Below are 13,858 nucleotides of genomic sequence, written 5' to 3' on the forward strand. Positions count from 1 at the left end.
ATTTTAGAAAACAATACAATGGCGTTACTGTGAAAATCTGCAGTCTGTCCCTCCGGAGCTGCCGTAGAGGGCGTGCGCGCAGCTTCCGCCCCACTCCGACTTGAACCGGAAGTGGAAGTGAGCGAACAATCAAAACAAACGGCTCCGGCTTCTCCACGGATCCTCACCGGTGTCCCCCAGCATCTCCATCATGGACGCTGTGACCACGCCACTGCGGTGCTTCGGCGAGGGCCACGCCGCGGAGATGTTCGCGGACGACGGGGTGGAGACCGTGACTTCCGTGGAGCAGGTGAACGCTCCGTTAGCTCGTGATGCTAATGCTAACGCCTGCTAGCACTGGACTTTTTTTTTTTTCCGCCCCTGAGGAGGAACGTGTGACAGCGGATCAACTGTCACACGCTTGTTTTTAAAACTACTTTATTCGCCTGTTAATGATCTTGCAGTGGAAAACATTGTTATTGTGCTGTTATTAACACATCGCGCTGGGACCAGTAACCGGGAGTTTCCCACCCCACCGTGGTTAGCATTGTGGTTTAATGGGATTACGTTTAAATTAACTTAGCTGTTAGCAGAGCAGGACACAGCAGGGGGTGGGAGATGTAATAAAAGTAAGTTTAACCGGGGCCACAGTCACATATAGAAACATATTATAATATCTATTGTTTTTTGTTGTAAATTTTAATATTTAAAAGTGTAATAATATTTTTACCAAAGCTGCATTAATGTATTATTACCATTCTCCATGAATCTGCAGTTTTATTATTTTAGGATCTGACTGAATCTTGATATATAGTTACCCATAAACTTTGTTGTAAATAAATATAGTATAAATACAAAGAAAACAAAAATAATAGAACATGAATTAAAAAAAACATAACCTTTTCTGAATCCTTTTCCCCTTGCAAAATAAAAGTTCTAATATCAGCAAACACAGGCACCAAAGGCTCATATCGTCCGATTCCTATCAACCGACCAGTGTTAACGTGTGTCGGGCTCTATGATGATAAACTGTATTGTGACTGTTCACACTCCTTATCGCTTTCTTTCTCTTGTCATTAGAAAAAAGTGGAAAGCAGCATTGAAGAAGTCATCAGTGTTTTCAAGCAGATACACAGCCTGCCACAGTAAGTGTTCACAGGGGCAACGTGCCGCTGAAGCTCATGATTCATCCCTTAAACAGCAAATTATATCAAACACAAACACAGACTGATGTTGAGTCCTTTTCTCCCGTTATACCTCATGGTCTTTACGCACTAGATTTTCCAAATTTTGTTCCTATGAAGCAAAACCTGTTGTTGGGCGTTTCCAGTTCTCACATGGTTGTGACGATGGAAATACTCCTTTGTGATTCTTTAAATTACTGGAATTAAATTGTTCCTAATTAATTATAATCCCCCCCCTGGAGGTCAGACCCCTAGTTTGGGAACCACTTTACTAAATGCCATGTATAAATTAATCAAATATTAATTTTTGAGGCTGGTTCATTACACCACAAGCACAGGACCTACTCGCCTGGAACGCAGTGTTGTTTATATGTAGAAGGTGGAAAATGAAGCTGCTTCAGACATGTGACTCTGTACAGTTTGATATTAGTACAATAATAATATGAAATCAGGACATTAAATTGCCCTGAACACAATTCAGTAGATTATAAGTCTTTATAAAGTGTAGAATACAAAACTGAGCCCAGACAAACACATATTTTCAAACCCTACAGAGGATAATGTGGTCAGATATCGTGAAAGTGACATAGTGGGTGATGATCGTGTGTTTTCATCGAGCTGTCATAACAAACAGCTATTATGAAACATTTCCCAGAACCCTGCTGATTGGCTGCGGCTCACAGAACACCTGCTGTTTGCCAGTCGGTCACGGCCGCACGGAGACGTGCGACGCCTGTTATCTCAATGATGAGCTGATCAGCCCACATGCTTTGCTGCTGCTATCTGTCATCAGGTCCCTGTTAATGGGGTGACTCATCTCATTTCTATGACAACTGCTCGGCCCCTGAATGTCAGCGGCACTGCAGCCTGTGGGGAAATGTTTATCATCATGATATGTAATTTATCAAGCACTGAATAATCAGTTGAATCCATGTGTTTGGTTGTGATCGTGTTCAGCAGACGAGAGAAAAGGTCAACGTTCAACAATTGGGTAGAAGTTAAATGAAGTGGAGGTTTTGAGGATAATTGCAGTGGTGAATGGAAGGTAGCTTTTCTAAGTCTTAGCTGCAGACTCGCCAATTAATTTTGATTGGTCCACTTCTCCTTAGAAAAGTGCTTCTAATGACAAAGAAGTAAAAAAAAGAAAAGTCTCGTTTGAGGCCTTTTTTATTTAATCTCTTGAAGTTCTTCAGGATTAAATTGGCTGAAAACAAAGGTTGATTCAGAATTCACAAATATTTCAGAAAGGGCGAGCATTGGATTTTTCTTAAACATATTTAAATTAATTCCAGCAGCCCTCTCTAACTACAATGACATTTCAAACTCCACCTTCACACATGCTTAGGAAAGTTCACTGATTGTATTAATACAAGGAAAAATGCAAGGATGAAGTTTGACTACACGATACAAAACATTTCAGATTACATTTATTCATATTCATACAATTGCTCAGTTATATTTGCTGTAGAATATGACTTCCTACATTGATGTTTTCACCCTACCGGGATATATAGTTTATGATTCACTTTAATTGATAATATAAAATAGTTAATAAAATATGTTCAAGGGATAGATTAATAGAAATATTGGTTTATTTAAAGTCTTCCAGTAAAAGTGTGTTGTAAGTTCTCCCTCTTATTAGTTATTTGTTTTCGTGCTGAAGGTGCGATCAGAGGATCGGCTTTCGAGCATCTCGGGGCTTTTCGGGGCTGATAGGGTATTAAAAGGTCAGAGATGCACAGGAGTGAACCCATTAAAAGCTTTGCAGGTAATTAAAATGACATTAAAATCAGTTCTAACAGAATGAAGGAGCCAGATGGTTCAGGGAAGACGGCAGCAATGTGCTCCGTCTTCTTGGGCTTAGTAAGAAGTTGAGGTGTTTTGTTTTTTCCTGTTCTCTTTTCACTTTTCCAGATGCTTCCTCTGTTCAGCTTGAGACTCAGATTACAGGTTTAATTCACCCGCACACTCGCCTGCAGCCCCGTCTGCCCTCAGCATTTAAACAGCCGAGCTGAGTCCTCATCTGATTCACATGACCGCTGAGGGCGGCCCCGGGCCTTTCAGCTGCTTAGCACTGGTCCTGATGGTTGTGTTGCAGAACTGATGCTGGGTAACGTGCGAGCAGCAATCTGTGACTAACCCTGTGTAGGTAGGATGTAATTACAATCATGGCAGCGAACGCTGTGTGCAAAGAGCAGGCGGCGAATAGAACTGGTGAAGGAGGGAGGGATCGTCATCTGCCTTTGACTCACTGACACATTTACACTCGCTCAGAGCTACAGATGCAGATGAACGTTTCTCTGATGCTCCTGTGCTGCAGAGAATAGGGTGTGAAAGAGGCTCATACATTAATTATTGTTTCTTACTCATACACTTGATTAACTTTTGAAGAAACTGAACTATTTTTATAATTATCAACATTTTGTTTGAGTTTTTCCTGTTTAGAAAAAATACATACATGTCCACAGACCCATGTTTTTACATATACAAAAATTTAAAACGAAACACAATAATTTCATATAAATGGCAGCATTACAGTGTTTAGTGGCAAAAGAATTGTCAAATTGCTTGAAACATAAAACTATTTTTCAATTTTTCCATACCTGGAGTATTATGACGTCAATTTATATGTTATATAACAAAAACAATCCTACCACTGTGTTAACTGAGCTTATCATCGTTTCATTTCTACAAGGAGACGAGCGAGTGTTTCTCAGATGATTCTTTTACCTGCTACATATTTGAGATTTATATTTCTCTCCTCTTCTTGTTTCCTCAGACCAACGTTGTTGCGGGAACAGCACTACCAGTATCTCAAGAAGGGCTTACGTCATTTATCGGATGCTTACGAGGTATGACATCACACTTCCAGCAAGCAAAGAAACATCTGTTGTGTATTGTAAACCCTGATGACACACACATTATGTAAAATGTAAAAGACTTTGTTTGTGTTATAAACATTAAACATGATTATGTGTTTACCAACCATTGAAAATTAGTGGATTGATATTTTTCCATGTGTTACATTGCTTATTTTCCTTTTATCTCTGCCTGTAACTAACTGATCTGCTCCTGTTATTGCTGATGAACTGTCTCATGGTGTGTGTCAGTGTCTGGATGCCAGCAGACCGTGGCTTTGCTTCTGGATTCTTCACAGTCTGGAGTTGCTCGAGGAGCCAATTCCCTCTGCTGTCGCCTCCGAGTGAGTCACACGCATACAAACACACAGACTCGTACTCGACTACTAAACTGCTACCAAGGGAGAAATAAAGCCTGCGCATTGTCAAATATCTTCTATTATTAATCAGCATCGCACGGGGAAAAGCACCTGCTCCCACATTGCAAAGATGTCGACAGATAATAAGGAGCAGCAGCTACATCTAAATTATCTTTGAAAAAATATCAGTCTGCGACAACTGAAGCCACTCCGAGCGCAGGAGGAGGTGAAGGTGGTGAAGCTACATGTCGGGTCGGGCTCGGGTAGTTTCCTCTCCGGCTCGGACGGGTTCTTACTCAGTAATGCACCTCTCCTCCTGCTCGATGCGTCATCCTGCTCACAGAAGAGCAGGGGAGTCATTCAGATTCTCTGCGTCTCTGCTCCTGCGGGTTTTTGGGGGATTTAACATTGTTTTGAGATCAGTGAGGGGATTTCTCCTGGTAAAAGGCTGTGTAGTTTGAACTTGGAAACATCATATTAACATCATGTTTCTTAGAAAAGCTGTTTCACTCTACAGAAACGGTATAAAAGAGAGCATCTGGCCACATTACGTACTTCAGGCACTGTATCAAACCCATCAATCATTTCTTTCCCCTGTTGTTTCCTTTATTAACTTTCCTCTGAAATCGACACTGACAAAAGTCTCAGAGTTGATGTAAGAAGCCAGGGATTTAATATTCTAGTTTTCATGACTGATTTTGTAATAAAGAGCAGTGATGGCGGCTTTGAGCGGAATGATCCGGTGTAGTATTGCCGACGTGTTGCTGCAGCCGTGACTTCACACAGTGTCGCTGTCATGGCCACCAGAATGTCACCTGATTTTAAATACTGCCAGTCGAAAGTAACACTCTGCAAACCCCCGGTAGTGCACAGCGATGCCAGGCTGCCAGCCCACACTCTCATTATTACTGTGAGGTTTGCCAACACACCGGCTGGCACTGCCCAGCTCCAACGTGAATCCCGTGTGCGCACACGCACACACACACACACACGCACACGCACACGCAGGCCCCGTTCAAGAATTTGGAACAAGGCAACCCACAACCGACTTCTCTCTGTCCCGTGAAATGTGCACTGTTCTCAGGTCAGAACTGGCACCGGACTGGTTGGCCAAAGTTCACGTAGGATTGTAATTTGATGTAGGTTTGCTCTCGGTGGTGTGATTCCTCCGAGGCAGCGGATGAGGAAGACGTTTGTGAGAGAAGCAGCTTTGTGCACGGAGGCTGGAAAGACAGGAAGCTGAGGCTGAGATGCTCTGCGCTCGCTGCCACATCAGATACAAGGAACTGACACTGTGGTGTTCGATTTATTGTGTCACTCTGCAGGTCTGAGCTACTGGAATGAGATTATAAACTGAGCCGCTGTATCGAGGCCTTGCCTTTACGAGTTTTGACAAAAATTGCGGGACACAGGTTCAACAACCTAATGCTCAGTCTGGATTTCTGCTGAGGCTGCAGATGGTCGGATCAGAGTTTGGCAACAGCAGCTCGAGTCCATGGATCCAACCTGCCTTGTGTCAACAGTCCTGGAGCTGGTGGTGGTGGTGGTGGTGGTGGTGGTGGTGCTGGTGGTAGTGGTGGTGGTGCTGGTGGTAGTGGTGGTGGTGCTGGTGGTAGTGGTGCTGGTGCTGGTGGTGGTGGTGGTGGTGGTGGTGGTGGTGTGATGACACGGGGGAAGTCACGTTCTGGGCCCTTTAATTCCAGTCAGTCATTGTTTGAAGGTCACAGCCTCTCTGATTAATGTGCCTCCCTTTAAGGCCACAGTTTACCATCTTCTAATGGCTACTTCCAGACTTATAATGCACCGTGCACCCAAATGTCTCGTTGGATGATTCAAGCTGATCCCACTGACGGTTTCCGGATGAGATGAGATGCTCTGGTGTGTGAACGAACCCACATGGGATTGGGTTTGATGTTTACACTGTCAACACATTGGTTACACAATAAACAAACTTAAATCCCTTTAAGGCTCATTTATGTTGCCTTTACAAATGAATAAAGAGACGTGCGATTCAAACGATGTACCCGTCACTCCTCACATACCCCCCCACATGTGTCCTTTACGTTGGCATGGTTGTGAAGAAATGCAGCCACTAGGGGGAATCACAGAGTCGAGTTTCTGAGTTTCTGTCAGGAGACGTGCACGAAATGAACGCGAAATACGCACAGAAGGCTCCGTCCCATTTCTGAATATATATCTAATGTTGAGCATAAATTAGCCTTTAGTCAACAAGTACATAACTGAAAACTGTTGGACATATTTGTTATCTGATATTTTAGTGTTTTCATTCCACCGCTCTCTTCTGCATTATGGTGTCTCTCTGAGCACCTGATGTCATAAGCTCCTGCCCTTGTCTCTCCAGCGTGTGTCAGTTCCTGGCTCGGTGTCAGACGCCCACGGGCGGTTTCGCCGGGGGACCAGGGCAGCACGCCCACCTCGCCCCCACCTACGCTGCCGTCAACGCCCTCTGCATCATCGGCACAGAAGAGTCCTATAGTGTTATAGACAGGTAAGGCCCTGGTCACACACCCACTGTCATGAAAACCATATTTACATTTCAAATCTTTTAACTAGTAGCAGCGTTATATTTGAAATTGATTTATTAATTGATGCTGTTAAACCTTCTTCTGTGTAATTGTATTTTTATGCAGTGCTACATTACAGTGACTATGACTTTGTTACGGTTGCAGAACATTAAATAAACCTCTTAGAAGAATGAAGTTAACCGGACGCTAATTACAACCATGTGTATCACAGACGCATGATTTCATTTTCTCTGTATTTACACGTATGTAACCATCTGAGTGAAGCTTCTAGTGTTTCTGCTCCTGTTTCATTGATATGAAGCAGCTGTAAACAGCAGCCGAATTTGCATCAGCCCCCATTATTAAATTTGCAGCACTGACACAATTCCACTCTGCAAACCCCTCCCTCTTCTTCTCCTCTGCCTTATCTCTTTCCCTCCATCCGATATCTTCCCCCCCTCCTTCTCTCTGGTTTTCACCGTATATCTCCTCCTCCTTTTCTTCCTAATCGCCCCTCCCCCCCTCTCTCCCTCTTTCCTCTCCCTCTCTATCTCCCTCTTTCCCTCTCCTCCAGGGAGAAGCTGCTAGATTTCCTCTGGTCAGTGAAGCAGCCAGATGGCTCGTTTGTGATGCACGTTGGAGGCGAGGTGGATATCAGGTGAGAAGCCAGAAGAGGAAACTGCCTCCTCCAGCCTCTCTTCTCTTCCTTCTAAGCCTTGTTCCAATGTAGCATTTGCTTTAGACCAGAGAGAAACTAGAGAGGATGAAATACATACAGAAATAAGACATTATTTATTAACAACATTTGTACAGCAGCCAAAATATTTTACTGCTGAATTTTCTCTGTGATTATTCACGTCCGATAAGTGGGACAATTTTAAAAAATGATGTTGCCTCTTTCTTTCCTTTTGAATTATTAATGCACTTTTGTTCCTCTTGATAGAAAAGAGGAGAAATACCCACATCTCTGTTGCATCAGCCAGGATTTATATTATTTCAGTTACTCAGTGGATGTGGTTATTATCGTCTTATGTTTTCACAAAGAACCTCAGACGTCAGTTACTCTTTTGCTCTGTTATCTGTTGCCAGCCAATTAATGGTCTGCTGCCACTGTGTGTTATTTAAGATGTGAGTATTAGGGCCTATTACAGGAAGAAGAAGTCAGATATTTCAGAAGTAAAGTCATAATTGTATGAGAAACTGTCCATTCCCATGAAACTACTACACACACTGTGGTTGTATGAGACAAGTCATGCATGTTTTCAACATAACAACATGTACATCTTTTCTACTAGACCCCCAAATTGAAAGTATGAGCCTGTAAACAGCCAGAATACGGGTCTTTTAAAGATTCACGTTCGTATAACATGCGTACTGGGGGAGACAGGAATCAAACCACCAACCTTCTGGTTAGTGGACGACCCGCTGTACCCCCATACAGTCTATGGTCATACCAGCTACATCGCCTCTAGACAATGATCTCTAGGACAGAGCGAATACTTTAAAGCTTTGTTTTATAAGATCCTGTGAAGGTGTAGGAAGCGCAGACGTCCTGCTCAGCCACATCCCTCCGTGTTCACCTCCAACAACACGCCTGTGTTTCTCTTTCCTCTCGCAGGAGCGCGTACTGTGCAGCTTCTGTGGCGTCGCTCACAAACATCCTCACACCGAATCTGTTCGAGGACACGACCACCTGGATCCTCAGGTACAACTCACCATTACATCAGGTTATTATAAGAAGACTCTGTTCCTCTGTTTCTCTGTAATCAAGGATTGTGTTTAGTGACTGGTTCCTCTGTGTCCAGGTGTCAGAACTGGGAGGGGGGTCTAAGCGGAGTTCCAGGTCTGGAGGCCCATGGCGGCTACTCGTTCTGTGGCACGGCCGCCCTCGTCATCCTGGGCAAAGAACACATGCTGGATCTCAAAGCCTTGCTGGTGAGCAAACCCCCTTTTTTGGAGCATTTTATTTAAGGGTATTAAACAAAAGGAAGCATTCAAATTACATAAAACACAGAGAAGCATCAGGTATTATTTAGCCTGAAGCCTAAACACAAAAAAAGGACGAATCAGAATAAGTCACAGCAGAGCCTTTGTGCTGAAGTAATATCTCTGTTATGTGCGGCTGCAGGGGACAGAGCAGAAACACGGAAACATGGATGTGATAAAATAAGAACATAATGTTATGACCCGGAGCGAGATTTCCTGAAGAAAAAGGACTCACAACGCCCGGTGAACACAAGATTTAATCAGAAACCTGACACGAGCGAACTAAGAGATAAGTTTCTGTCTCTAACCACCTGTTGGATCTGGAGCTTCAAGCAGAAACTTGACATTACTTCATTTGAGTTGTCTCTGCACTTTTCTCCATCAGTTTTACAACAGTGGCTTTTGTTGTGACCGGTGGGAAATGGTGTTTTATCTCCATAGGGAGATTCACTTGTCATTTGGCTGCTTCCAGAAAAGTGAAGGGATCCGAGCAGGAGCTCTGGAGGCGCAGCAGCAGCAGCAGATGCTTGTTGACACGAAGCTTAAGGTCATCTGGAAATAAAGAGAGATAGTGTGTCACTGACGGTCGAGCCCTCGGCATGTTTAACAGCTCCTATTGAAAGGAGAAACACAGCTTCCCTTCAGAGTCCGGTTCTGTTTCTTTTGGCAACGTGTGCAGCAGAGATTCTCCAGGAAGATATGACACATCCAGCTCTGAACAGTCCCTTCACATCTGCACCAAATCGGTCCTGTGTGGACCAAGTTCTAAAACTATCGTAGATGCATATAAACTTTATATATATATAGCTTCACATTCGTGCTCGCTGCAGGTTTCTAGTCTATTTGTTAACTTACTGCAGCTTAAATACATCTACTCTCCTAAATCCGCTAGATCCAGGTTTCTATGTGGATCTGCACCTAAACAGGCCTAAACAGGCCAGTTTTCATCAAGATCAATTAACTATTCCCTTAGAAATCGGTTAAAATGTAAAAATTTCTAAAAATTTATTTTCATTCAATAGGATGAAGTACAAATATACATGTTTATATGAAGTCTATGGTCTACGGTGATGGTATAGTTCCAATCTAAGCTTCTACATCAATCAGCAGCTGCCATCTGACTGTTACCAGTGAATTTGCATGAGGCCTGTTTCCCTCACACAGTAACAGGCTGGAAAAACCCGCTCCTCCTTTTAAACAGTGTCTCTGTAGCTCTGTTGAAACACATCAGTGTCACAGGTTAACAGGAGCAGGTCCTCTGAGGTGTCCCGTGTCACAGGGCGTCCCCGTGAGACCCCCAGCATATGGATTCCTGTCTCTGTGGTTTGACCCGAGTGTCAGAGGAGCTGGGAGGTGCCAGGTGGGGCGGAGGTGGCTGCCGGTGGGCGCGGCCGAGGCTGTAAGTCGACACCGGGTCGAGGATATCTACAGCAGCTCGACTGAACATGAAATAAAGCTGTCGCACCGCGCGGAGCAGAGGAGCAGTCTTTTATGTTCAGGGTGGCTGAAATGAAAATTAAACTACAACTACTTTTGGTTATTGTAGCAAGAAAAACATTTAAATTAAATGGGTAAAATGTGGAAACGTTTTAAAGCACTAACTTTAATATCTGGTTTATATCCGCACATCGATATTGAATGTTCCAGATGCATTCATATTTTTGGAGGAAGCATTTTGCCTCCGTGAAATTACGCAGCGTTTGATTTGGAACAGAATCAGATCTCTGCCGATGTCGGAGGAGTCACGCTGCATTAAAGCAGCTCCTGTTTCCATCTCCGCGATAATGAATTAATCATTAGTGTCGAACAGATTCAATTGATGACAACTGTCGGATTCATGTCGCCTTGTTGTATTTCCATTTTCAGGGATGAGTGTCAACAGAGCAGAGACGAGCAGAGACGAGAGCAAACCTGCAAAAACTACAGAACGTTTTTTTGACTGTTAAAAACCTAAAAAGTTGATTTTGATTTAAAGAATCCGGCCGGTTTAGGGACTGATATCTGTGTTTGTACAGTTTGGTGCAGATCCAAATAAAAAGTGCAGATCTAGTGGAATTTGAAAGTGGTTTCACGGGGGGGTCGGTTGGCAGAGGCACGCGCTCTACTCCAGTTCTTGCGTGTTTTACTTTGTGCAAAATATGCGAGTGCCAGGTTGAACCTAAAAACAGACTTGGATGCATATTTATGAAGTGTGTTCCCTTTGAGTTTACTTCTCTCTCCCCGGCGGAGCCTGGAGAACCCGGTGCTGCGGCTGCACCTCCTCCACCTCCTGCTCTTTGTTTAACTCTTCAACTGAAACTCCTCAGTGGCCGAGATGAATCCCCGCACTGACGTTAATAAGCTAAACATTGTCCTCCCTCTGCTGCAGAGAACAGAATACACCCCAGCTGCTCTTAAATATCCCATAATTACTTGATCCGAGCTGAGCTGAGCAGACTGCGGGGTTTCCATGGTGACAATACTACAAATTCTTTATCTGCTGCTTCACTTTACTTCATCCTCTCCTCCACGTCTCCTCCTCTGGTCCTGCGTGATCCTGTGGAGTTCCAGCTGTGGACCAGGAGATCCCAGTTCATCATCCTCGTTCAAAAGATGATTTCAAACCTGACGTCTGTTTCTTCTGCTCACGCTGAACGTGTGTTTGTTGTGTGTCCTCCTCAGCGGTGGGTGGTCAGCAGGCAGATGCGGTTCGAGGGAGGGTTCCAGGGACGCTGTAATAAACTTGTGGACGGCTGCTACTCTTTCTGGCAGGCGGGACTCCTCCCTCTTCTCCACAGAGCCTTATTCAAAGAAGGTACGAGACAAGACGCACACGAAAAACTAAATCACACACTAGAGGAAAGAACTGCTGAAAAAACCCTCAGATGTTTCCTCAAACCGTGTTTTTAGAAACCAAGACCTCCTGAGCCTCAGATGTCCCGATGTGTGTGTCCATGTTTGTCGTGGTCCTGAGTTTTGTGTTGATGAATGGTGTGTGTGTGTGTGTGTGTGTGTGTGCAGGAGAGTCGGAGCTGAGTCGGCAGCGGTGGATGTTTGAGCAGCAGGCCTTGCAGGAGTACATCCTCCTCTGCTGTCAGAACCCAACAGGGGGCCTTCTGGATAAGCCTGGCAAGTCAGTACCACACCATCTGGACACACACACACGCCGCCACGCATTAACGCCAGCAACACACACACACACACACTCCCTGCTGTTAATAGTGTTAAACGTGGTTTTACTCAGACGTATCATTCATACTTCACCCGTCTGTATTATTTATTTTTTTCCACCGTGTCCAGATCCAGAGATTTCTACCACACGTGTTACTGCCTGAGCGGCCTCTCCGTAGCTCAGCACTTTGGAAACATGGACCTCCATCGTGAGATGATCGTCGGCAGGGAGGAGAACAGACTGGTGAGGAGGGGACGGGAGGAGGGGGGGGGGGATGAGGGAGGAGTCATTCACTACATTTGTTAGATCCGATTATTTTCAGGAAACAACGAAGGAGACCCTGGTAACCGCTGAACAAATCTCCAGCATTATAACCAGAACTTCTCACCACTTCCTTAACTGAGCTGTTTATCATACAATGATTTTAAAATTCCATGCCGATAATAATACAACATGGTTCCTTTTTATATGAATTAATCCTGGAATTAGGCTGGGTTTCATTTTTAAATATTTAGCAGCAGGAGATTTGGTCAACTTGGGTTCGACGTTTCACTCTGTGACGTTAAACTGTCTGTTACGAGCTGGTAAACTGGTTTTCACGTGAAGCTAATTGCCGCATGTTGGGAGAAGATTCTTGTTTGTCTGCTAAATACGACGCCTCAGCCAGTGGCGGTGTAATGGACTGAAAACAGCAGGAAGACACTTCCTGGTTTTGCAGTTACATCGATCCCAAAGCTCAGCCTCACACCAAGACTTTGTTGGCTTTGTCATTTGCTGTGATGTAAATCTCCCTGTCTGACGTTGGTTGAAGTAGAAAAGTGAAGTAACTGAAATAAGACAAATGACGTGGGGTTAAATTTGAGGATGTGAACAACACATCCAGTGGTTTCATTTTGTGTATTATTATACCAGTACTGGATGATATCATTCTGTCACAAGCCTCATGTGTTGACCTCGTTTCTTTATCACATGGGAAGATTTAATTTCCAGTAAAGCAGCCGTTGGTTCCTTTTTAAAGCTGCTCAATAAATTCCAGTAATTATTATATGATAATAATGAATGAAGTGCAGGGACAGGAGTAAAGTAGATGTATAAATAAACTATGGTCAAATGAATCTCGTGTTTTCTCGCTGCAGGCTCCGACTCATCCCATTTACAATATCTGTCCTGACAAAGTGGCTCGGGCTCTGCAGCACTTTCACCGGCTTCCTGTCCCCGAGGACAACAGGCGGCCCGGAGCCGCCGACGGGCCGTCAGACCCCGCCTCCGCATCAGCTGACCCTCAGTCCTAGCTCGTCCCCTGTGGAGACGTCACTGCACGTGAACCAGGTAAAAAGGACTCGAACCAGCAAGCGACGCACTCAGGTCTGAGGGTGGACGAGCCCGGGACCCGGCAGGATAACGGACCTTCGGCGAACACCGGAGCCGGAGTTTAGGAGGTGTTCCGAGCCGAAGCTCCACAGTTGTGTGGGCGGCTTCGCATACAGCTGATTTGTTTTTGCTTGCTCTTTTCATTCTCTGAAATAAAAAGTGAAACTTGTTCGGTTTCATTGTGACAAGACGTTAATAAAACTTTCTATAGCACTTCTCATCACGGTGTTAAATGATTTGTGAACTTCTGAATGTGTTGGTTAAATATCACTCACTTAACATACAATAGTTTAAATAGTTGTTTTATACCAAGAACTCACTGAAAGCAGGACTGAGGCTTCAACTGAGAAAACAGGTTTAGTTTTATATATTGTTTGGGTGGAGTCCAGTAATTTAGACTAATAAAATAAACCTTTAACAAACAAAATACTTCAAACATTCTATA

At 44.1% G+C, this 13,858-nt stretch overlaps 1 protein-coding gene across 1 annotated transcript; it reads left to right on the forward strand.

Annotated features, from left to right (window-relative positions):
• The first annotated feature begins 70 nt into the window (after positions 1–70).
• On the forward strand, positions 71–13,633 carry fntb (farnesyltransferase, CAAX box, beta). Its single transcript, XM_035144108.2, has 12 exons — positions 71–289; positions 1,060–1,124; positions 3,943–4,015; positions 4,274–4,365; positions 6,743–6,889; positions 7,480–7,563; positions 8,524–8,610; positions 8,711–8,840; positions 11,553–11,685; positions 11,892–12,003; positions 12,171–12,285; positions 13,179–13,633. Exons 1-12 carry the CDS (start codon positions 191–193, stop codon positions 13,332–13,334), a joined length of 1,293 nt encoding a protein of 430 aa, XP_034999999.1. The 5' UTR covers positions 71–190; the 3' UTR covers positions 13,335–13,633.
• Positions 13,634–13,858: the final 225 nt, after the last annotated feature.

Source organism: Hippoglossus stenolepis, chromosome 20, assembly GCF_022539355.2.
Source record: "Hippoglossus stenolepis isolate QCI-W04-F060 chromosome 20, HSTE1.2, whole genome shotgun sequence".
In the NCBI taxonomy this organism is placed as follows: domain Eukaryota; kingdom Metazoa; phylum Chordata; class Actinopteri; order Pleuronectiformes; family Pleuronectidae; genus Hippoglossus; species Hippoglossus stenolepis.

Bases quoted from the DNA above. Each gene is read 5' to 3' on its own strand.
- fntb (XM_035144108.2), top strand. From the start codon at position 191: ATGGACGCTGTGACCACGCCACTGCGGTGCTTCGGCGAGGGCCACGCC. The intron at 4,016-4,273 runs GTATGACATCAC...GGTGTGTGTCAG, and splicing joins ATTTATCGGATGCTTACGAG to TGTCTGGATGCCAGCAGACC. The intron at 12,286-13,178 runs GTGAGGAGGGGA...TTCTCGCTGCAG, and splicing joins GCAGGGAGGAGAACAGACTG to GCTCCGACTCATCCCATTTA.